Here is a 26,921-nt window from a genome sequence, read left to right on the forward strand (position 1 = left end):
TCTTACCATCGTTCTATCATAAGGTGTATGGTAACAGGCTATAATTCACAAGAGACAAAAACATAGCATCTCCTCTCCTTTGCCTTCCTAGATCTAATCATATTCATGTTATTAAGATTTATAATAGAGCACTAGGGAAGGGGCCTTACAGGATTTCACAAGTTAAAACATACCAAAAAGTATTAGAATTCAAATCAAAAGAGTCCACAAAGCCAGCTAAAATTCCGCTCCAAGAAAGCCTTGGGCGACTATTCCAAATAATAGAAGAGCCAAAGAAGATAGACTAGAAACCACTGGCGTATTTGCTCTCAAAAAAATAAATGTTCAAAAGTCTTGGAAACAAAACAAAGACCACACGTAATAGGATCCTCCCCAGCAGAGGGTAAAGTGTTACCAACAACCAGCTTCTTCAACAAAAGGAGCCAGTGAAAGAAAGACTTTTTTGGTTCATAGGGAGAATGCTAAAAGAAATCAAAGACAAAATGCCACTTAAGAGTTAGAACAATGAAGGCCCCAACCTTGGTTCACTCTTTTAAAGGTAGAGCAATCATCTTTTAACATATTGTATATCTGTTTAGTAGAGATCTTTAAGAAAGAAGTGCCATCATTCCATTTTAGTTGTTGCAAGAAGACATCCATATTCATAGCATTGCCAAGGAAGAAGTTACCAACAACCTTAGAGATCAAAAAGTAAGTGTTTTTTTGAGATAGAGGGATTTTATATTTGGAAGAGATCGAAGCCCAAGACCCCAACCGATTGTCAACCAGGGTATCCTTAATCAAAGAAATACCATACTTATACTAGTTTTTTGCAGAACATCTCTAAGTCAAAGTGAGAGGTTTCCCAGTCATCACCACTCCCCACCAAATAGATCTATCTAGGATAGCATATGTAGGAGGACCCCAAATAGCATCCCTGAATGATATAAGATTCCTAACCTGGAACCAAGCCTTCCATAAGGATTTGAACACTTGAGAGCCAAAGATATTCGACTGAAAATCCCCCAGCACAATATAAAAAATTGGAACATCCTTCCAACACTTCCCCTTTTTAATTACTGATCTTTTAATGTTATTTCTGATTAAGACTTTCCAAGGCCCTTCTCCTGATAGGGCTTGAAGAATGACGTAGTGCAAGGTAGGAGAATCCCCAAAGGAGATGTCCAGACTCCCAACAATAACCACACAACGGAAACACAACAACAAGCAACGACAATGCAAGATTTGATAGGAATCACAACTCTTTATTCATAGATATACCTGATTACATGCAATATGCCCGGCTGTAAGGCCTTCCGGGTTAGAGCCAAATACAAACAGCAATTACAAAATCAGTTCTGCAAGATCCAACAAGATCCAGTTACCACATGCCAATTCCAGCTAGTCCAAATCCACAACTGGATAAGAACACCAAGAAGAATTCGCACTTGCACCCTTAGGTCCACCAAGCAATCCTTTGGTTCCTAAGTTGCAACCTTAGCTCTTCAAAATCCGCAACTACTCTTCATCCCTTTCTCCAAGCTGGATGATTGCTTCCCTCTTTTGTCTCTAAAAGACTCTACATGACCCCTTCTTCTACCCAACTAAGCCACAAGTCGGCTCAACTCATTACAAACTAAATTAAATCCCTTATATTAAATATAGGTCGAGCCACAAGTTGGCCACAACACAAATTAAATACCCATACAAAAATTAAATGTCAAAAGTTGGCTCACAAACAACTCGGCACCAACAAAAACCAAGACCAAGCCGACCACCAGTAAATTCCCAAGCATGCGAGCTTCAGAGACCATGCTGAGTTCCCAGACCATGCTGAGCTCCACAACACTTAATTAAAATCCCTCCAAATATATAGGATTGCAAGCAAGCCTAGGATGCTCCTGCATCAAAGAATCCACTTTGAAGCCAATGCAATCCCTTGGCTTTCAAGTTCTTAATACGCAAACCACCCTTACTCCTAGGAAGGCAACATCATTTCCATTTAACATAGCATCTCTTCTTATTCCCCAAGCCATTTGACTTGAGAAAACCTCTCATAATCTTTTCAATACTATTAGACTGATAATTTGCAAACAACCAAGTAGATGAGAAGTATATATGATGAGCATATTATACTTTCTAGACCACTTGCATCCTACCAGCCAAAGAGAGGAGGTTAGTTTTCCATTTCAAGTGCTCTTTCTTTAATTTTGGAGTAGAGCCATACCCACATATCTTTAGTAGAGGTCTCAACAGGGAAAGGAATCCCCAAATATCTAACAATGGAATTTGGGCCATACCACTGCTAGCCTTTTTGAGAAATCCACTCAAGAGGGGAAGAGTGTCATCCAAGAAAAGAGGATTAATGAAGTGCCACTTTTGCCCCAGAGGCGAGACAGAAAAACTGAAGCCTATTAATCATATTATCAAAATTTTCCTCTTCTAATTCAATAAACAGGGCAGTGTCATCTGCAAACTGGGTATTAATAAGTGCCTCCTCATTGGGAAGGATAATGCCTCTAATTGGGGGTCCAAGCTCAAAATCTCTAAGAATATAATGAAGGACATCAACAACAATAACAAAAAGAGCTAGAGCAATATGACATCCCTGCCTAATAGACCTGTGTAGGAGCATAGATTCAACTCTCCATTAACTTCAATAATTGTAGCAGAATTCTTAAGTAGAATATTGATCCAGTTACAAAATTATAGGGGAAAACCAAAAGCCTGCAACATACCCATTATGAAGGGCGACTTTATTCTATCATATGCTTTTTCAAAGTCTAACAGAATCGATTGCATTTTGTCCCTCTGCCTTAGCCCAATGCATAGCCTCTTAACTAGTAATCAAATTTTCAAGGATAAATCTCCCCTTTTTAAGACCAATTTGTGTTGGAGATATGAAACTATTTAGTAAACCGACAACTCTCCTTGCCAACACTTTAGCAACAATTTTGTATGAGAGATTTAGGAGGGTGATAGGTTGCCAATTTTTGACTTGAGTCCTATCACCACTTTTATGTAGGAGTTTAATAATCCTTCTATTAATATTAGTGCCCAGAAACCCCTGACCAAACACATCCTAATAGAGAGCTGAAAGTTCTGAGCCAATCCACTCCACGTTATGTTTATAAAATTCAGCAGGAAGCCCATCAGGGCTAGGAGACTTATCATTAGCAAGATAAAGAACAGTTGTCTCTATCTCTTCTAGAGAAAGATGTCTGTCAAGATTAAATGCTTCACTATCAGAAATCTTCTTAGGTATGAGATTAAGGCATTGTTCAAGTGCATCCTGATTAGCCTCATTATGTTCTGATGTAAATAATTCTTTATAAAACTTAGAGAATGCTCCTTTGACAGAAGATGGGTCCTCTGTATTGATGCCATTGGTTTGAATCTCTTCAATGAACTCTCTTTTATGTTTAGCCCTGATAATATTGAACAAGTATTTAGACCCTTTATCACCATCTTTCAACCAATTCATTATAGCCCTAGCATTCTGCCCTTTAATTTTATAGTGCTGAATTTTCATCAGAAGATTTTTGACCCGGGTGAGTTTCTTTTCTAAGGAGGAATCAGTCCCTTAGATTGGAGCTCCTTCTCAATTTGGTTCAACCTGTTGTGAAGCACACATTCATCTTTGGATCTATCTATGACTTTTTTCTTGCCTATGATTTGAAAAATTTTCCTCCATGATTCAGCAAAGGACCTCCACATCTCCCTAGGTTTCAACCCGCAATTGTAGAACTTGTCGAAGCATGATCCATTCGGTTGACATCCCAAATATATTTCTCAGAGAGAAGACAGGTGTTAAGCTTAAAGATCCCATTTCTCCTGATCCTGTTGTTATTATCCATAGCAATGTCTAAGCTAACAGTTGCAGAAATAGTATAATGATCAAAGATGGAGGCAAGGGAGACACAGACAAGAGCATGCCCATTCTGTGTACAAAAATAGAAGACTGAATCCTCTGCATAAATTCTATCCAGACAACAATAAACCCTTTGATGTCCTCCTTGATTGGTATACATATCAGGGAATGAGCTCTTCTTTGAAGCTAAGGGATCCGCAAGTCTGAATTTCCTTTTAAAGTTGGACCAGAAGAAACGTTCGTTACCTTTCCAACTATGCAAGTTACCCCTACTTTTATCTTCTTTATGTTCCACTGTACTAAAATCCCCTCCAAAAACCCAATGAGCTTTGGGGAGACTAGAGGTTAACCACTCCCACAAACTGGCCCTCTCTCTATAATCATTTGGTGAATAGATATTACAAACACCAAAGGGACTATCATTATGATTAAATGAGACCCATATGGCTCTTTGACAAGGGGAGACTCCGTTAGAAACAATCTTATCAGCCCATTGTGGGCCAACAAGAATAGTAGTGCCACCCTTACCCCTAACACGATTTGAGTGAAATCCAGTTGCTTGATCCCAGAGAAATTTCAGAATAGTATAGGCTTGGAACCCATCAATTTTGATTTCCTGAAGGCACGCTATGTCTTTAGGTTTAAGATTATTGTACCATTTCCTGACCACATATTTCCTATTAGACATCTCTTAACATTCTTGCTATGGATGTGCATCATTTCAATTATTGGGGTTTAGAGTTTTTATAAAGTCCATTAAAACAATTGGGCATCTCATGACCTTTTTCCTTACTATCATTAGAAAGGGATCGTCTTTCTATCATTTTCCTTTTCTTTAGGGAGTTCTTACTAATAACTTTAGTAAATTGTTCTGCCTCATCAATAAATTGCCCACATTGTGCGACACCTCATCCTTATGAATTATTATGAATTTCAAGGTTCCAGCAGGGAGGCTGTACCTATTAAAGGACACACTGGTGGCCCTTCTAACATTACCGGCCTTCTCAAAGATAGAGGCAAGTGCTAATATTTGTGCATTTAGTCTGGTGGGGAGTGTTGATTTTTCAACCACTTCCTCATATGTAGATTCGTTGCATTTTACTTGTTGACAATTGGTTAGGGTCTGAGTCTTATCACTGTTTCTAGAAGCCATGACCACCTCAAACTCCTCGAAGAGTGGATTATTCAAACTAACAAATTGTTTTCTGCCATTATCACTAATCGTGGGAACAGACTCATCAACTGCATCAACCACATATCCTTTATGGGGAGGGTTAGTGCTAGACAGTGGGATAGACCCATCAATCTTCCTATCAAGTTATTTTGGCAGTTCCATTCTCTTTAGCATTAGTGTTAATACTAAATGTGGATTTTGACAGACTCTTAAGAGATGGGCAGTCCTTCTTGGTATGCCCATTCACCTTGCAATGAAAACACCCACCTAGATTACCCAACATGGAAACCTCCCAAGAGAAGGGTTCCTTTTCTAAATTTAATGAAATGAGTTCAGGAAATTTAACTTCCAGGGCTAGGGCAACTAGTATCCTAGCATTAAGATTAGGAAGAGTGCCTTTGGATCCCTCAACTTGCAGAACCCACCCTGATGACTTTAGAATGTGCAGGATAAATTGCAAAAATTTCATCTGTAGGTTTTTAATTTCAATCTAGTTAGGAGAGGAATGAGCAATAACCTCCCCAAAGTTCCCTTTAGCAGACCATTGAAAATCCCTAAATAGTAACGACCCACATTTTAGATATTCCCTTTTAGCACTCGTTCTTGCATACTGTGAGATTTGAAGAAAACTACCAACATACCTTTCTGTATCATTCTGCAAAAACTAGCATGAATTTCAAGTTTTCACCATTAAAAGTTAGCAATCCACTCATGAAAAGTTTATGAGATGGTAGAGATTCTTTATCCATGCCAATAAAAAAATAGCAATATTTTTTAACCAAGACTGTTTATTTCTAATGGCCTTAACCATATTCTCGTTATAAGAGAGTATTCAAGCCATGAGAGTCATACTTACCATCTTCACTTCCTCCTGAGCCCTAGGTTCATAGGATTCTCTGCCACTCATGTCGAACTCCATCGGTTAAGGGTCCTCCCACATTGGTTGTTCTCTTGCAAAATACTCCTTTAAACAATTCCAAAGGAGAACATTCAGGGAGGGACTGCTCACAAACCACAACCTTATATGAGGGCTTTCCTTAGAATCACCCTTCTCTTCTTCATTCTCAACAACATTAGTAGAGTCCTTGCCACCTTAATTAATGATATCCATCTCCATATTACGGACTGAGTCTTCATCATTACTCGGCGGGTCCATTGCACGAGTGGAACCAAATTGGGAGATGAGATTGCCCAATACTAAGGGCATCCAATTAACAGACAACCCAACCCCGAAATAATGAAAAGAATAACAAAAACACTCTCATAAAAGAAAAAGTAGGGTTAATAACAATGCAGGATACACAAGACGCAAAAGCAACAAAGAGCACAGAAACCAAGCATGAAGGATGCAGGGCACATAAGCAATAAGTGGAACACACAAGAGATCCTGTAGTAGGTACAACCTCCAAGGAAGTGTAGGGTGGAAATACGACTCAAGTTCACAAAGATATGCAAATGATACAGAATAATGCAATTGAGATATACATAAATTAAAACATAGAATACACCTTTAATATTACAATACCAGTAGGCCAGGAAGTGGTTTCTTTATTAATACCAAAAACATCATGCGTATATTAGCAATGTTCCAAGTACTTATAGAAGGGTCGGTTGGTTGGGGAACCAACTGACGCATTCCCTCACCTCCTAATAAGCTTTAACAAGTACTAAACACAATAGTTACTTTATTCCGACTACATCTATCCCCCCCCCCCTGCCCCCCCTAAAAAAAAGAAGTTGTCTTCTAGACTACTGCTGAACATGAAAACAACAAAAAGATTTTTGATTTTATGAAGAGGGATGGGAGGACATCCCTGTACTCGGAGCTCCCCATAGCTGTTGCAGGTCACGTTCAACTGTCTTTTGTTTTGTTCGAACACCTTGTAGTACCCTTAAGGTGTCCATCTTTTTTGCTTCTGTTGTGGTGATCTTGCTTTCTAATTCAACTTTCTCTATCTTCCAGGCCTCCTCTATGGGAACTTTTTCTGCTTTCCACTGATCTTGAAGAGTTTGCCTTTTTGGCCCCCACACCTTAGCCAAGCTTTTTCCCCGCTGAAGTTCCAAGAAGGTCCCTCGAAAGGCAACTTCCATAGTTGCAAGGGCCCCTGTGAGAGGCAGCAATTGTTCATGTGCACCGGAAATGATAGAACTGCTTGTCCATGTAGCGGCCATTTCCTCCTGGGAATATCCACCCTACTCTAATATTCCCCAATATGTATGGCAGTCAGTTTGCATAAACGCGGCAAATGTTTCCGAGACTTAGCCTACTGCATGAGCTCCTTGGTAGAATGTTTGATGGCATGCAACTCGGTGAGAAACAACTCTGCCTTGGCTGCAAAAGAGGCCGTGTCAGGAGGCTCCCCACGCTCGCTTTGTATCTCTACCCTCTCCTCAGCAACTACTGGTAGAGGGGAGGACACCATGCCTTCTTCCTCGAGTAATCTGTCGGCCTTCTCCAGTACCGTGTCCGCCATAGCCATAGCCGTCATGCTTTCTTGAGGGTGAATTTCTCCCTGCTAGTTATCCACTACTCCTCTTGATTGCACCACAAGAGCAACTGGATGTACTACTTCTGGCCCTAGAGGTGTTTGCAACCTCACCTTATGTGCACACTTTGTCTAGCATCTCAAATTTGTTACTTTGGTATGGGTGTGCTGTTTTAGGGAGATTAGTTGCGTCACCCTCGGAAGTGATAATCTTGAAGCTCCCCATGTCAGAATTTGTTGCCTGTCACTTGCTCCTTCTTGGACTCTTTCCTGATTTAGGGTGGAAATATCTACTGTAGCCATTCCTTCGGATTCACCACTCATGCTGTGGTTATGGTAAATCTTTAGAGATTTTGATATTCTAGTTGGAAGTGGCTCCTCCGTGGGTGGTAAAAAAACTTCCCGTGGGGTTCCGTATAGGTGACTTAGGCGGATTTCTGCCTCTTGAGAGTTTGAGGAGGATGAAGCCGTATTGCTGGCCTCCTTTTGTGAACTCTCTTCGTCCTCCTCATCCTCTTCAAGTGTCTTAGCCACAACTGCCTGTTTCGGTTTCTTTTTCTCTGGTTTGCCACCATTTTGAGATCCTAAACTCATGGTGTCCATATGGAGCCAATATGTCATAGCAGGCTTGTAGGGTTCCACCCTATTGGATGGTATCAATGTCCCTCGATGCTTGTTGCTCACTTGAGTTCCTACTACTTCTAAAAATAAAGCCACGACATGATGGGGCATGTTAAAGGCATTGTGTTTCAACTCCATGAATTCCCGAAGTTTGTTAGAAAGAAATTGAGCCTAGTTATATGCTTGTCCTTTATACAATCCATCCACCACATGAAACATCCAGAGGGCAATGTCTGAAGTACATTGCCGGCTGTGAGCTTACTTTTCACCAAATCTAAAATATATCACCATTCATCATTTATAGTGGTGAGTGTTCTCGCCTGTCATGCGGGTGACCTGGGTTCATTCCCCAGCAACGATGCCAAAAATGTAGAGTGGAAATATGACTCAAGTTCACAGAGATATGCAAATGATACAGAATAATGCAATTGAGATACACATAAAGTAAAACATAGAATGTACCTTTAATACCACAATACCAGTAGGTGAGGAAATGGTTTTTTTATTAATACCAAAAACATCATGTGTACATTAGCAATATTCCAAGTACTTATAGAAGAGTCGGTTGGGAAAACTAACTGACGCATTCCCTCACCTCCTAACTACCCGACCCAACTAAGCTTTAACAAATACTAAGCACAATAGTTATTTTATTCCAACTATAGAAAGGTAGGACAACAACCCTCGAGGGATCCATACAGTTGCAAAGCTCTAGAGCCTACTCAAGGAAAATTATATTCTATTTAGTTTTGAAAATGTATTGAATCTCTCTCTCCCTCCCTCTCTATATAAATACGCACACACACACATACACACTAATGTTATAGGACCTAGCATTTCTCGAGGCGAGGCAACCTTCCTGAAGCTGGTGGTCTCTTGCCTCGGACTTGGCCGAGTCCTGGGCAAGCATCCATGGACTTGCTGAGTCCAAGGACTCTCTAGGCTCGTTGATTCCTTTTGGTTAGACTCTCCTGTCAGCCAACTAAAAATAATAATTTTTTCACCTCAGGGGCAAGAGGATTCATACAAATACAACATTTAAGTATAAGTTGCTTATAATTTAAGTTATATTTGTATAAATACTATCAAGATGTTTGAGAGAGGTTTCAGCTTCATAGGAGTTCTATGCAGATTTTAAATTTTGGGGGTTTTCAAAAAATTCTAGGCTTAGCCAAATTTCAAGATTCAACATGCCTTCTGCAGTGTTATCTCCCACAACTTGTCTTGGCTATTTTAGGTCAAATTGAAGCTATAAGTTAAATGATCCTATGTTCATCGATGAATATTTCGAGTGGGTTGATTAGGTGGATTTAGAGGCAAAGGCAATGGCGATGGTAGTGGAGGAGGCTAGAGCACAAGGAGACTCAGTGTAGGACCTTGAGGCCGAGACTCGAGAGTGATAAATTTGACTCTGATGATGAGGCATATGAGGATGATCATGATGAGCATGTCATTGAGGTTCAACCTCACATATAGGGAGAGAGGATGGCTCTAGGGTCTTCCATGACCTATCTTAGGCGTACTTGTAGGAGGACATAGGCTACCATGAGCCTTTATTTTGATTTGTTTTGAAAATTTGATTCCATGGATTGCATATTCCATGAATATTATGCCTGGACATTTGATAGTGACACTACATTTTTATTATGTTTTCAGTTTAACTTTAAGTAATTTCTTTCAAAAATTCACATTTATACTTATGTGATCTATGTAAAGTTTGTGTGCAAAGTAGCTTTTATTTATCTCAATTATTGTGCATTTGATGTTAATTGGCTAAATGATACATGAAAAAAACTTCAAATCCTTAAAAATCTTTGAATTTCATGGACTTTTTAAATTCAGAGTCGTAGTCAAGTCCGACTGCCAAATCTGAGTTTGAGCCCAAGGCTTGTAACACACACACATGGAGAGAGAGAGAGAGAGAGAGAGAGAGAGAGAGAGAGAGAGAGAGAGAGATTTTGATTAACACAATAGTTAACACCAAACTATAGATTACAACAGTAAAATATTATCGAAATTAAGTTGCAAGATCATAAGCATAATCTTTGACCTTTCATTTCATCCATCAATTTGGAAACACTATTATCGGGTCCTTTCCCTTGACCCCTTGGGTCCCAGTTTGGTTCAAATTAGGTCTAGATCCTGGCGTGGTTTAAAATAGATTTGGTTCCAGGGTTGATTTGTTGTGGCTTGGGTTGGGCATCAGATCTCAATTGCTGGTTTATTCTTGCTAAATTCGGGCGGATCTAGGGCATATTTCCGCCTAGAGATTCAGTGTCGACTAAACCTAGGTAATATTTTACTTGTATATATATTAGATTTTTTTTTTTGAAGGCAAATCCTACCCCGCAAAACCTATCTTTGACTGTTGAAAACAGCAAAAGGTAAAACCTATCGCATTTAAAAACGTAGACTTGCTCGTATGAAAGGGTCACAGGACAAGCAAAAACACGGGCAGAGATTGCATAAACAAGTCAAAATGTGCCCTCCTCCACACTTAAGTGGTGACAGTCATCTGTATGGTAGTAATAACTTCGATGAGTCTGTCAGTTACAGCCCTACCTCCACACCTCTCGCTTGGTGCCCAGATCTTTATGTGCAAGAACTTTTGAGGGCCAAGAGGAGGTTGGAGCTCCTAGAGGCTAAGGAGCAAGAAAGTTACTGCAATATACAGGTGCTAATTGCAACAAATAAAACTCTTGCAGATGATAACAACACTTTAAAAGCTCAAATCTCAACGTTGCAAGAAACACTTTTAGCCGGGAAGCTTGAATGGCAGAATATGAAGGATGAATGGAAAAACCTGAATGTGACATTGGAAACAAACAAGGTCACAGCAAATACCGAGTCATCTCATAATAAGGAGAAAACGATTCTTCACACTAGTTTGCCAGGAAAGGCAGATGGTGAAGAGAAGAGAAGGAGTTTTGCAGAAGTCACCAAAACTTGGGACAAAAACAGCCAACACCCTGATATGGCAAGAGAAGAGGCAAAGATTCGTGTGAACACGCAAGACAAAGAGGTCAAGGAAAGGCAGCTTAGGGCATCCAATATAATTATCAAGGGGATAAAAGACTATGGGGAAGGCGAACATACCCTTGACCTAACGAGGGATTTCCTACAAGATGTGCTGTTGTGGCAAGGACAAATCTGCCAAGCTTGGAGGGTTGGCAAACCACACGCTGAGAGAAATAGGCCAATCAAGGTAGTCATGCTCAGCATTAGCGACAAACAAAATCTACTTAACAAAAAACAGCTTTTGTGGGGTTCTCGCTTCGTTTTAGAGGAGGATTTAACTATGAGACAGCAAGTAGAAAGAAGGATGGAAATGGAAAAAATCAGAACAGCTAGAAATGAAGGCAAAAGAGCTTGGATGTTCAAGGGAAAAGCAGTTATTGCTCATTTTGGCCACCGCTACAATGAAGGGCAGCAAGAAGGCAACAAAGGTGCAACAACAAACACCTTAACAGGCAGCGATACAACAAGATCCATAATCACACCTAGCGATAATAACTCAACTTTGAGTCTTTCGCATCAAAATAAATAGCAATCAAGCTTAACCCAGGCGTCCTTAAGTTTAGTTTGTTGGAATTGCAGAGGTTATCCGTGGAGACGTGGGCCTGGGTTAGGGCCTATTGCGGAAGGCAAAGACATTATTTGTCTCATAGAGACACATGAGCATGAGGGATGTAAGACCCCATTGTTTGAAGGCTACTGGAAGATGGCAGTGTGGAATGAGGCAGCGGGAAATGGTAAAGGTTATGGAGGTATAATGGTTCTAGTAAAAGAAAAAGAAGGTCGTGTCATTCAGCTGGAAAAGACTGATTCTAATAAACAATTTATATGGCTTAAAATCGTGGAAAATAACACTCTTCTCAGGATTGCAGCTTGTTACTTTGCTCCACAAGTATCTAAAATTTATAAAAAGTGTGGTTTAGATCACAATGACCCTTATGCTACGTTAAAGAAAGATGTTGCTGTTTTTTCACAACGTGGGGATGTCCTTCTCGTTGGAGATTTCAATGCTAGGACAGCAAATTGGCAAGCAAGTATTTTCAGCTCCGAAGTAAATGATAACCCTATTTGGCTCACAGAAGAGAGAAATCATCCATGGGATAGAATATCCGAAGATGCTAAAGGCTGCAATCATTTTGGGGAAGAATTGATCACTTTGTGTGGCACATTTGATCTAATAATCTGTAATGGTTTGGCTAGATGGGCTAAGTCGGGCAATTTCACTTGCAACACATACAACGGGGCAAGTGTGGTAGACTATGTAATTTGTTCGCAGCATTTGTATAATAATATTGAAGAAGTTGAAATTGGAGAGCACATTTGGGATCTCAAATCAGATCATAGACCACTGTACGTAAATTTGTATTGGGCAAAGGATAGACGGATTGGGGCAAAAATCCAAGGCCCTCAACACCCACCTTCTCAGGGCAGAATTTTGTTAACTTCAGAAAATAGTAACACTTTCAGGGCTGCTCTTGAGGAACTTTGTATGGGACACCCTATGTATAAGCATGGTGTTAATAGTCATGATTTATCAAATCTGATTCACAAGGCTCTTTCAAAATGCAAGAGAGCAAAAAATAGAAAATCTGAAACTAATTGTTTTCCAGCCAATGCATGGTTTGATAAGGAATGCAAGAGGGCTAGGAGAAATCTAAGGGAGTCAAATAAAACTAACCTTGACATTAAGACCTACAAACAGATCCTAAAGAAGAAAAAAATTGATTTTATGTCCACAAGGAGAGAGGAGCTAATTTTCTTGGGCAGAAATAACCCCAAACGTTTTTGGAAAGAACTCCAACCAAGGAGGAAGCAAACTGAAAATAATATTACTGCCACCCAATGGTTTGATTATGCTAAAAAACTTTATGAACAAGAGGGTGGAGTGGGACAGCCACCTTTGGTCAATGATACCACAAATATTTTTACTGTGCAAGAGATAGAGACAGGGATTAAGAAGTTGGGTGGAGGCAAAGCAAAAGACCTTGTTGCGCTTCAAGCTGAATATTTGAAGTGGGGTATGAAAACTCTTGCACCACACATCACTGAAATCTTCAACAAAATCTGCCAGGAAGGGTTTCCGAAAGATTGGACAATCAGCCTTGCAATACCACTTTTTAAGAGTGGTGATGTTAACAATCCCTCCAACTACAGGACTATAATGATCAATCCCCTCTTTGCTAAACTTTTTGGCAGTATGATAGAAACTAGGATCAACAAATGGGCAGAAGAAAATCATAAACGTGCTAAAGCGCAAGCTGGTTTTAGGCCAAAGCACTCGACAGTGGATCACTGTGTCACTCTGAGACACATTATTGAAAAAGAGTGGGAGAAAAAAGAAGAGGTTTTTTGTTGCTTTGTTGACTTCAAAAAGGCTTTTGATACCGTTCCGAGAGACAAGCTTTGGTTGAGGATGGAAGAATTGGGGATTCCTAGGCATCTCAGAGCTGCTGCTCATAGAATGTACGAAGAGGTGAAAGTCAAAATCAGAACTTCAGATGGCATTTCAGAATGTTTTAGGAGCGATATCGGGGTCAAACAGGGCTGCCCTTTATCCCCTACTTTATTTGGTTTATATATTGACAAACTGGAAGAGTGGTTAAACACGCAAGAGCGTGAAGGCATTCAGCTAGGAGAATTTGTTATAAAGCTACTCCTATATGCGGACGACCTCATTTTAATTGCCAAATCTGCTTGTGGTTTGCAAGACCATCTATCTTCTCTTGAGCGCTTTTGTAGAATGGTGGGGATGCAAGTCAATATCAGCAAAACCAAGGTTATGATTTTCTCTAATAATAAAAAACAGCATCAACATGAATTTTATTACAATGGAAGTGCTCTCGAAGAAGTTGCGGAATATAAATACCTTGGCATCGATTTCAACAAAAAACTAAGCTGGTCTAGCTGCAGGTATAAAAGGACATTAGGTGGATGGAAGGCTTTCTACGCTCTTCAGAATAGGTGCCGTGAAGCGGAGTTGTGGGATTGGAAAACTATTCAAACCTTGTTTGGTCTTCTTGTGCTGCCAGTTGTTCTTTATGGGTGTGAATTATGGGCCAGCAGCACTACTATAGCACAATGGAAACAAATCGAAGGAATCCAAAAGCGCTTGATTACAAGCAAGTTTAAAATTAAAAGCACTGTTCCATATGACATCATGCTAAGTGAAATGGGGGCTGCGCCTATTGAGGCACTTGCTATGGTTCGCCTTTTAAGCTATCTAAAAAGAATCGAAAAAATGGAAGAGGATAGATGGCCAAAAGTTGTCTTTAGTGACACACTATGTAAGCGAAAAAGGACATGGATGCAACAAAACATCAAGTGGATGAGTAAATGGAATATTCATTTCAATATGTGCCCCACAAGTAATAAAGAAATAAAGGTCTTTGTTATGGAGAAATTCTACAAGAGAAATTGGGGAAGCGAGATTGGGAGGAAGAAACTATATTATATAAATGAGTTCAACCCCACTTGTGATCAACTCGAAAAAGTGTACATAGGAGCCAACATTCCTTGGAGAGCTAAAATTCTTATTGCTCAGCTGAGAACCAACTCTCACCAACTTCGTTGTGAGACCGGGCGTTGGAAGAGGCGAAAGGAGGCTTGGGAAGAGAGAATTTGCAGATTTTGCAATTCTGGGAAAGTGGAAACTGAACAACACTTTATTCTAGAATGTGAGGCCTACAAGGATAGCAGGGATAAGTTTGCGGATACTATATGTGACAGTTCTTGGCATAACCTGTTCAACGAAGAGTACATTGAGCAATTGGGGGGGCTCATCATTAGTCTACACAAGAGGCGAACAGCGCTACTTAAGTCTGCTTGAGTTGTCTTGCTGTCCCATAGGCTATTTTTGGCCTCGTGGACGTTAAAATTTTATCTATCTATCTTTATGCTATTGTGAACGAAAAACAAAAACATCTTGCTCCACCGCTAAATTTATTATATTGCTTGCCATTGCATAAAGAGAGCTTATAATTGATTATTACATGCTCCAAGATGGTTCTTGTGCTATTCCCAAGCATTTACCAATGTTGATTTGTTCTCAAAGACATTGTAGTTGTAGAGGAACATTTTAACAAAAGAGGAAGGATTTCGGTTGTTTTTTCGAAAAATGTTTCCTTATGTGTTTTTTTACAAATGAACTATCTAGCTTTGTTTTAAAGTTTTTTCATTCTGGTTTGTGTCTATGCAGTTTGTTTATAGAATTACCTGTATTAGGTATTAAAATGGCAAGTACTTCTAGCTTTGGAAGTCAACCCCACTTTGGAATAGGCTCACGCTCTCCCGTTTGGAAATATGTGGATATGGTACAGCTTCTGGATTGAAGAGGTTACACTTGGATTTGTTGTCATTGCAAAGCACAATATAACAGCTCATACAGTCATGTGAAATCAGATTGGTGCTTTATTTCTCAACAAGGAATCAAATTTTGTCCATGAAGGGCGAAAGGTAAAGGCCTGATTGTAGAGGAACAAGTATTGGCATATATTGAAGAGCAAGCAAAGGCAGACCAAGAAACATGGAAACTAACTGCATGCGCTCATCCTTTGCTATAGACTAAGAAAGGATCGGAGTCCTCTCCATCACCTTCCAATATTGAACCTATAGAGGGCCATCCATTCTTGAGTATACCTAAAGGACAACTTATGATACATAAGAGAGCAAAGAGACTGTCCATTCTCGAGTATACCTAAAGGACAACTTATGATACATAAGAGAGCAAAGAGACTGTTGGAAACAATAGTTGACAATGAGAGTGGAGAGATTTCCAATCAAGACATAGCTAGATGTATCTATGCTTAATGGATTGGCATTTAATCTTGTTTGTTCACCATTTGGGAAAGAAATGATTATATCAATTAATGAGGTTCTAAAGGGGTAAAAGGGTTGGGTTTAATTCCCCTTTATGTAATCTCTTAGTGTTTTGATGAAATTCATATGATTTTGATTGCAAGATAATTCTTTTTATCAATAACTTATATCGAATTCCTTACCTTGCCAAAAATGAAAGTCTCTTCTCTGCACCATTTTGTTAGTTATGGCATAGTTTAATAGATGTCTTGTTTGATTATATTCCTTATTGTTTATTTGTCTTATCTTTGTTCGATAATTTACCATATTAGATTTTTGAAACCTGCTAATTAAATTAGATGTTTTTGTTACATTTTTTTTGGCTTCTGAAGCTCTTCAAAGATGATCTTCTTATCTCAGTGGGCTCTCATGTATCACTCCATGGACTTGTTGGACAATCATTCAGTGTTTGGACTCTGTGACACCAATTCTTAAATTTTAAACTAACAGTTCAGCTTTTGTGGTACTATAAAAATTGGTAATTTAGGAATGCATATATTATATCATAATTTTCTGATCAATTTTGATATATTGAAAGGAATTGTGCTAGCAAATTATTTATGAGGATGTGTGAATATCTTTTTATGGTTTCTTTTGGTTGCAGATAGTGTTGTTTCTGCTACTATGTACTGTATTCACAGGAGCGGGGTTGGGCTTTTGGGGAGTAAGAAAGCTAGTACTTTTAGAGGATGGGAGTGTGGACAAAGGTGTATCTCAGTTTGTTGCATGGGTGATTCGAATAGTGGCATCTGTTATGTTTCTCCAGGTACATTGTTGTATGAATATGATATTTAGTTGACTAATTTTGTTTTCAACATGAGTCTGTCTATATGCTTCACTAAAGATATTTTTGTAAAGCTGAGTTTTCTTTCTAATTAGTTTCAATTAACTTGAATTGATTATTCCTAAGGGATTTTTTGACTGCTAGGGAGAGAGCATTGCCATTGTTTAATTATTTAATAAGCAATTTGATTTGCACCTGTCAATGTAATACAAAATGAAATACTAAGGTAAAGCCTTTATTTGAATTATGACAGAAAGCTCCCTTTTGAAAGAGTAAAGAAAGTGATATATGTTTCCTTACATTAAAATTTATAAGATACCTAGAATTAACAGGGAATTTATTATGCAATATTAATGGTGTTTTAATTCACAACTTTAAGTGTAAAACAAAAAAGAATAGATGTGCGGTAGAACAACTCTTTGGATTAGAAGGGGAAGCTCCTCATAAAATAAAAATTAACCTAAACCAAAAATATATGTAATTATTGAGTTATAATGTTACAATTTTAACAACGTTTTCAGACATGTTCCCATGTTCAAGCTGAATCAACTTGACATTTAGAACTTTTTGGGTTTGGCTAGTGTTAAAAGGCTCTTTCAACATAAGATTTTTTTACAAATTTGTTGATTAACTGAAAATAAATCATAAGATTAGATGCTTGTGCCATTCAGTTAAAAATAGAGACTGAACATGGTAAGTAATATATAGAAACATGATGGCTGTGGTAAAGTAAACAAATGATTTAGTATAAAGTCAAAATATTTATTTTCAAAAGCACTTGCAATACAAAGGTTTAAAATGTGGTAGAAACTGCTTAATATATCTGTTGCCTTGTTTCCTGTACCTAAATTTTTAAGTTCTTTGGATTTGATTCTTTCACCAAGCATATGGCTCACATTTTAATTTTTAATAAATAATTAAGGTTACTTTTCATAATAATTAAAATAATTTTACTATTCCCCTTGTTCATACCTTCAAAACAAGCCCATTCTGATGAAAAACCATGAAAAACTCTCAAAGTTATGCCTTGTTTCTCAAAATGTTAAAATTCGTTACTCAAAAGGTTTTCAATGCTAATAAATGAGCATTAATAACTTAAAAATGCAAAAATGCTGAAAATTTGGGGATTCAAACCATATTAGTTCGAAATGCTCAGAAAGTGAGCACATATAACTTAAGAGGTTCTGACTACTTGAAAAACAAGCATTTTTAGCCATTTATATGGAAATGCTTCGAAAAGTAAAAATCATAACCTTTGAAAGGTTAGGAACGCTAAAATTCCAAGCAATTTTAACTTATGAACTACATTTTGGAGGAATCTTTTTGAGAGGCATTTCAAGAAGATTACGAATACCTATCCCTCTTCTTGAGAAATTGCAGATCGAAACTAAAATGAGAATGCAAAGCCTGTGTTTAAAGCCCCAATCTAAAATTCTTAAATGCAGAAGCATAGGACAAGAACTGTAGTTTCAATACTACAGAGGCTGCCATTTTGGTATAAATGTACTTTCTCTTGCTAGTGCTTTTAGGATCGCTGCAAATGTAATAATATTGCCTGTTTGGTATATATTTTCCTAAGGCAGCAATCCAATATATTTATGTTTGGAGAATAGTCAAGGAAGAGATATGTGCCTTCATTAATATAATGACAATATATATATATATATATATATATATTCCATTAATCATTATATTAATTTCTCTAATATAATAATACTTATATATAAAATTTATATCTTGTATATAATGAAATATATATAAATTATGTCTCATTTAATAAATATGTATCTATATATATCTACATTAGTATTGACTTATATGCTAACTTGTCAAAAGTTAAAAACATCAACACTCCCTCTTAGCTAGGGAGGATGAACACATGTATTACCTCAATGTAATATCAAGTTAACAAGATTAAGGATATCTTTGATCAGAAGATATCCATCATTTAGATATCATCTTTTAATATCAAGAGTAATGGCCTCCTGAATGTCAAGTCACATGACACTCACGAAGTACTCTTTGAGTAATGGCCTCCTAAATGTTGAGTTGCAAGATACTCACCAAGTACTGTTAGTAATGGCCTCTTGAACATCAAGCTGCATGATATTCACCAAAGACTCTGTGCAATGGCCTCATGAACATCAATTTGCATAACATTCACCATGTGCTCAAAATGTTCATAATGTATGGGCACACATATTCTCATAATGCTTACCATATAAACAACATTTAGGAACTTAATCGACCATGCAACTTATCATCTATCGTGATCTTCTTAGGCACCATAAGTTGTCCATCACAATAGAAGGCCATGGTCTATTTAAGGAACTTAATCCACAATGCAAGTTACAATCTGTTATGATCTATTTTAGACATCATAAAATGTCTATCACAATAGAAGGTTAAGTTATTGAAAGATCATCACCTTCCAATAACTTCTATAGATACAAGCGATAATCATTTGGAAGTTGTCACTTCCTCATGATGTACATAGGGGGTAGGCCCATCAAAATGTAGTCGCTTACATGGATTTTCAGATTCCCTATGAATATCGAATCTTTTGAACTCCTTGTCTAATGTTGCCTTCGATGAAGTGTCAGACTCCCTCTAAATCTGATATCAATCTCCCTTTTCTTGCAATAACATTCTCGAAAGAAACAATCAAGGCACATAGCTCTTATAGTACATGTTGAAAATAGCAAATAAGAATATTAACATTAATTAGGATGTTAGTAATTTAACTCAGAATAACATAAATAATTGGTTTTCATACTCCTATAATGAATCTTCTTTAACAAACATTTTATCAAATTATTGATATCAATTTGAATGATTGCAAAAAAATATATTATATAATTTATAGCAACATATATTTTCAATTTTATATCCCACATAATATTTATTTAAACTTAGAAAGGAATATTTATAAATGATCATTTGTAACAAAGAAAACCTTTGCTTTTGCTTTGGGCCTAATCTGTAATGTCCCTTCTTTAGTTCGACATGGCGTTAATCGTGGATTTGCCTATTCTAGACTCTCGTAGGCAGATGGGGTTGATGAGAGAGTCGTTTTTGGCGTTATTTGGTGATTAGATGGCTCATTATGCTCTTGGAGATATTATTTTATTTATATTTTATCATCACTTCTTATACGGGGCCTACATGTTATAATTCTAAGTTGAGTTGCACTTTTATTTTACAAAGTTATTTATTATAAAAAAGTGCATTATAATGGAATTTTATAATGGATGTTTCTAGAAGTTCTTAGTAACTTCTAGAAAAGGATGTTTTTAGAAGTTCTTAGTAACTTCTTAGGAAAGTAGATAAATAGAGGGCTTGGCCTCCCATTTGGACACACAGGATTTGGTAACTCAACTACATCTTCTATGAGCATTTGTGGAGCTTGATAGTTTGCAAATATTTAGCATAATTCTTGAGAACAATACTTCTCAAGAGATTGCATAACTGAGGAAGTGAAAGACCTTCTGAAGGGTTGCACATTGGAAGTAGTACTCAGCCATTTCATGTTGATCATCATTGGTATATCCAGTTTGGACAGAGATTTGATTGTCCTGTTATGCAACAGCGGCATACGTTTTTGCTCATAACTTCCAACCGGCTAGGAGTCTGATTTTTTTCATTTTGGGAAGCCATTCTACCACCCTAGGCACCCCTTTTCTTGGTATTTTCGACAGCCAAAACTCTAGCATTTATTTTTGCTAGGAGCCATACAGCCAGTGCAGGTATGGTTCTACTAGTTGGCAGAGTTGGGACTGGTTTGGGAGTAGATTTTTTGGGCACAGCACAGTTTCTATTTCATCAGCATGGTCATCAGCATTTGTTCAACAGCACACTGCATGTTCCAGGTTCCTTCATACAAGTTTAATGATATTTTATGTGCATTCATGTTAGCTGCTGTAGTTGAACATTTTGTATCAGACCTGTTTGGAATTATTATATGAGTTGTAAGCCAAAAGTCTTGGCATTGGCATTAACTTCATTATTAGACAATTGCATTTTTAATACCATATCATTAGTTGAAAGTTATCACTTGTTGTTTTGAGCATTGAATGTTAAATCGGAGGGCGTATGTCAATTGTTTGATATAATGTCTATGAGCTGTAGCTGCACATTTAGGTCATGATACTACATCTATTGCATTTCAGAATACAAAAGAGAAATCTGCATTGCATCAAGGACTTTGTCTCAACATCATAGGACTCTTTGCAAATAGTAAATATCTTGAATATCATTGGTATAACATTTCTGCATTCAGATTAGCAAGTTACAGGGTTGCATGTGATTTGTTTGACAAAATTGCAAGCAGCAAATTTGGACAAATTGTGATCAGTTTGAGCAAGGGTCTTTACAGTGGTAACAGAGCCAGATTATCCTGCCATCCTAGTGGGTACAAACACAATGAAAAGGTGGTGATATGATAGATTGGAATGTTCAATCTTTAACTCATCACTATAATTTAAGAAGAACCAGGGCTCGTCTAAACACAGGACAAGAGGAACAGGGAAATCTAGAGGATCATATTGATACAGGTGAACAAGTTATTGGCAATATGGGAGACAGGAATACTAGGGATCCTGGAGAGAACAGATTTTTACAATTATTAGAGACCGTGGCACAGGGACAACGATTAGCAGAACAAAGGGCACAGGAACAAAATTAGAGATTGGAACTTATGATGCAGATGATGGCTCGTCAAATGGGGTTGAATGCTAACATGGGTGGTGGAAATAATCAAAATGGTAATAATCCGAACGGGAATAACTAGGATGGGACACAAAATGGAGGTGAACAAGTTGGGAACAATTTCGGTCATGTACCCCAGCAAGCTAGGATAGGGAGTTCAAGGCCTATGATTCCCACCTTTCCTCCTAGAGCTCTAGAGCAGCCAGAACCAAAGCTTCCGATCACTGATATACAGGATCAGCTGAGGAGAGATTGGGAAGTTGGAGGACTAGACTTTATTGCTGCAATCACCTTCAGGGAGTATATGGATGTGCGGATGAAACATATGCCATGTGGACACGACAGGAACCAGAATTATGAGCTACAGAAGAAAGTAGGGAAACTTCAGTTACCATATTATGATGGCTCGGGAAGTCTACAACAAGAGCTTGGGTTCAAAAGCTTGACACATACTTCCAATTGAACCCTATGCCTGAAGAAGAAGCTATTAAGTACGCAGCAATTCATCTGGATGGATTAGCGCACGAGTGGTGGCATCATGGTATGGTCACTATGGGTCATGCACACATTACCTCATATGTGGAGTTTACGAAGAGACTGATTGAACGTTTTGATAGGAAGGATCCAAAACTCCATTTCAAGGAGTTAGCTCAGCTTAAACAGTGGGGATCATTGGAAACATACATTTTAGAGTTTCAGGAACTTGCAGTGTTAGTAACAGATGTATCTGAATGGAGGATACTGGTTCTGTTTATGGATGGGTTAGCGGATCCGTTGAGAGGGTGGATTAAAGCTTTCAACCCTCCCACTTTGTAGGAGGCCATTATCTTATTTGCAATTTGACAATTCAACAATTTGCAAGCATGTGCACCGTGGCATCTCCTACTATATCTATATGTTACCTATTTTTTTATTCTGCAATTTTGATCTGAATCCACATAATGTTGCGCAGAAAGAGGATGGATGCACCGGTTATAGAGTTGGACTTATACCAGCCAAATGTATTTCTTTCATGGAGCCAAATATTTGAATGGTAAATGTATGATATGATCTTTATTTGTACATTTGCAGCTTGGCTTTGATACCATGTTAGTGTTTTTAGAATTGCTGTAAATGTATATATTTTCCCAAGGCAGCAATCCAATATATTTATATATGGAGAATAATCCAGCAAAAGACATGTCCCTTCAAACAATATATATATATATATATATATATTACATTAATCATTATATTAATTTCTCTAATATAACAATACTTAGATATATAATTAATATCTCATATATAATAAATATATATGTATATATATCTACATTAGTATTGACTTATATGTTATTCTGATTGAAGCCAAAAAACATCAACAGTCCCTCTTAGCTAGGGAGGATAACCACATGTATTACTTCAATGTAATATCAAGTTAGCAAGATTAAGGTTATCTTTGATCAGAAGATATGCATCATTTAGATATCATCTTTTAATATCAAGAGTAATGGCCTCCTGAATGTCAATTCACATGACATTCACCATGTGCTCTTTGAGTAATGGCCTCCTGAATATCGAGTTGCAAGATATTCAACAAGTACTGTGAGTAATGGCCTCAGGAACATCAAGTTGCATGATATTCACCAAGTACTCTCTATAATGGCCTCTTGAAAATCAATTTGCATAACATTCACCATGTACTCAAAATGTTCATAAGGTATTGGCACATGTATTCTCATAATGCTCACTGTATGAACAACGTTTAAGGAACTTAATACACCATGCAACTTATCATCTATTGTGATCTTCTTTGGCACCATAAGTTGTCCATCACAATAGAAGGCCATGGCCTATTTTTAGGAACTTAATCCACAATGTAAGTTACAACCTATTATGGTTTGTTTCAGACATCATAAAATGTCTATCACAATAGAAGGTTAAGTTATGGAAAGATCCTCACCTTCCATTAACTTCTACAAATATAATGATAATCATTTGGAAGTCTTCACTTCCTTATGATGTGTACAAGGGGTAGGCCCACCAAAATGTAGTCGGTTACATGGATTTCCAGACTCCTTATGAATATCAAATCATTTGAGCTCCTCGTCTAATGTTGCCTTTGATGAAGTGTTAGACTCCCTCTAAATCTGATATGAATCTCCCTTTTCCTGCAATAACATTCTCGTAGGAAAAATCAAGTCACATAGCTCTTATAGTACATGTTGAAAATAGCAAATAAGAATATTAACATTAATTAGGATGTTAGTAATTTAACTCATGCCTATTACTAAGAATAACATAAATAGTTGCAACATAACTCTTTATTTTATATTATAAATAATAGAAGTAAGATAATCTTTACTTTTCATACTCCCATAATGAATTTTTTTTAACAAACATTATATCAAATTATTGATATCATTTTGAATGAAAGTAAATACATATATTATATAATTCATAGGCACATATATTCTCAATTATATATCCCATATAATACTTATATAAACTTAGAAATGAATATTTATAAATGATCATTTGTAATAAAGCATACCTTTTCTTTTGCTTCGGGCCTAATCTCTATGTCCAGTGTGTAATAGGCCCTTGACTTGCTTTTGTTACTTTAAGCACAATAATAATATCACCGCTTAGTTTAACTTAGCCATGTTAAATCGTCACTAATCACACAAGGGAATTGGGTTTTATTCTGAAACATGTAAACATGTTAAAGGACTTTATTATGGATGTAAGACAACCTTGGGATGGTGGCAGTACAAAACCATTTTTCACATGCCAAGTTAATTTGGTCTCCTCCCACTTGTTCGCAGACCTATTCCCTGATTCAAGCCCCTTCTTTGCAATTGTTTTTGCTTTTTGTGTCTAATCTAATCTTACCTCTCCATTTGACACATCAGTTCTTGCATTGACTTCCATTCACCTTTTTCCAATGTTTTTTGTATACAATGTAATGGAATTCCATCTAGAAGGCTCTCCCTTTATGCTGCTTTAATGTGTTCGATCCCTCATTCTGCAGTTTTTCTTTTCTTATTTGCAATTTGATGATTCAACAATTTGCAAGCATGTCCACCGTGGCATCTCCTACTATATCTGTATGTTACCTCTTTGTTTATTCTGCAATTCTGTTCTGAATCCACATAATGCTGCGCACAAAGAGGATGGATGCAATGATTATAGAGTTGGACTTCATGCCATCCAAATGCATTTCTTTGATGGAGGCAACTGTGAGAATGCTAAGCATATGATATGATCTTTATTTCTACATTTGCAGCTTGGCTCTAATACCGTGTTAGTGTTTTGAGGATTGCTGCAAATGTAATAACATTCCCTGTTTGGTATATATTTCCAAAGTCAGCAATCCAATATATTTATATATGGAGAATAATTCAGGAAGAGACATGTTGCTACATGGGCCATGTCTATTCACTAATATAATGACTTTATATATATATATATATATATATATATATATATATATATTCCATTAATCATTATATTAATATCTCTAATATAATAGTACTTAATATATATTTATATCTCATATATAATGAAATACGTATAAATTATGTCTCATATATAAATAAATATATATGTATATATATCTACATTAGTATTGAATTATATGTTAATCTAACTGAAGCTAAAAGACATCAACACTCCCTCTTAGCTAGGGAGGATAACCCAAAGTAACGTGACTTGGACCCGGCTCAAACTCGGCAAGGGTAACTTGACTCGTGACCCGGCTCGGACTCGGCAAAGTGAAAAAACCTCAAAATTTTGAGATTTTTTAGGATTTAAAGAACATTCCATGCTTCCATTATTGAATAAAGCTTAAATACACAATAACATCATGAAATAGAAGGTAATTTGATCACAACACACATACTTCAAATGATCAATCCATGAAACCCATCAAAAATGTATATCAAATCCATGAAATCCAACACATCAATAGGCATCATCAAATGTTCCAAATTCCGATCATATGTTAAACAAAAAGTTAAAACAAGACTATAGCTACGGTTCCTAGTCCTCATCCTCATCGTCATCATCATCATCCTCGTTATCCTCATCCTCATCCTTATCCTCATCCCCAACCTCAACCTCAGGCCTATAAAATGCCTCTTAGTAAGGCATCTAAGGTAGGTCCTGGATGACCGATCAGCCATAGCATCAGCCCGTGAGGTGCCTCTAGGGTCAACTGTAGTCTTTGTCAGTGCCTATGAGATTCCACTAGGAACAACTATAGCTCTCTTGTCCTCTTTTTCCATAGCCATGGCCTTGGCCTCTGTGTTTGCCTCGTCAACCCACTCTAGGTCCTCATCATCAAAGAAAGGATCAATAACCTCAATGATCCACTCAGATTCTTTATCAACCTCATCTTAGAGTAATCAGAGTGGTGTCACTATCCAAAATCTCCCTGGTCCTAAAGCGCAGGTTGCAATGCACAAAGACTAGCTTATTCATTTTCTCCATAGATAACCTATTACACCTCTTCGAGTGGATTTGCTCGAACATGCTCCAGTTTTGCTCACATCCAGAAGCGCTACTTGGCTGACTCATTATGTGGATGACGATTTGCTGAAGGTTTTTGGTTGAAGGCCCAAACATTTTCCACCATCTATCTAAATTTTGAAAAAAGGAAAAGAAAAAAATGTTAGTCTCATTTCAAAATTTGAACTTTAAAGTTAGAAATTTAGAAACTAGATTGTATAAGGCTTAAGCTGCAGTTTTTACTTGGCTGCAATTTTGTACTACCTTTGCAAATTTGACTTGAAAAAATGGGCCTTGTTGCATTATTATAGTTATCCATCTCAGGCAATATATTTGTGGCATTAGTGACCATCTTCAATATCACAGTGTATAGGCCACTAAGAACCTCCTCATTTCCCTTGAAATCTTCACGAAAACGGTATGCCGGATTAAGGTAATAGGCTGCTGCGTGGATGGGTTTATGAAGCTGATTTTGCCATCTCCTATCAATTATGTCCTATATAGGGCCATACTTGCCTTCAACTCCTACATATTTGGCCTTAATAGCCTCCTTGGCCCTATCCATGCCCTCATATATGTAGCCCATAGCAGGCTTCTTCCCATTAGCAACTTAGAGGAGGGCTACAAGGGGCTCAGTGATCTACAAAACAATTTTTCAAAAAAGCAATTTAGTGAATGATGAAACTTTGCAAAGTTGCACAATGAAAATAAAACAAAAATATGTATGAGATAAATTAATTTATAAAGTTTTAAAACTTAAGCTTTTAAAATTTAAATTACCTCCACAATCTTCCTACATGGCTCCCAAAAACCTTCTTCATAATAAATGCATTTCGTTGCATCTATCCTTGTATGGGTGGTGGCAAAGGAGGAGGAACTCCATTGTGGACCAACAAACGTGCACCTCAAAGCTAACCTTGAACTCAACAAGAATTTTTA

At 37.4% G+C, this 26,921-nt stretch overlaps 1 protein-coding gene across 7 annotated transcripts in view; it reads left to right on the plus strand.

Annotated features, from left to right (window-relative positions):
- LOC149559432 (uncharacterized) overlaps positions 1-26,921 on the plus strand; it is a 291,923-nt gene that overhangs the window by 167,771 nt on the left and 97,231 nt on the right. For all 7 annotated transcript variants that reach the window (XM_089833327.1, XM_089833332.1, XM_089833329.1 and 4 more), the window contains one exon: positions 16,605-16,766. In XM_089833327.1, coding sequence (XP_089689453.1) covers positions 16,605-16,766 — 162 coding nt within the window. The remainder of the gene's footprint in view (positions 1-16,604; positions 16,767-26,921) is intronic.

Source organism: Cupressus sempervirens, chromosome 5 (genome assembly GCF_028749045.1).
Source record: "Cupressus sempervirens isolate cs-2001-9-10 chromosome 5, ASM2874904v1, whole genome shotgun sequence".
Classification (NCBI taxonomy): domain Eukaryota; kingdom Viridiplantae; phylum Streptophyta; class Pinopsida; order Cupressales; family Cupressaceae; genus Cupressus; species Cupressus sempervirens.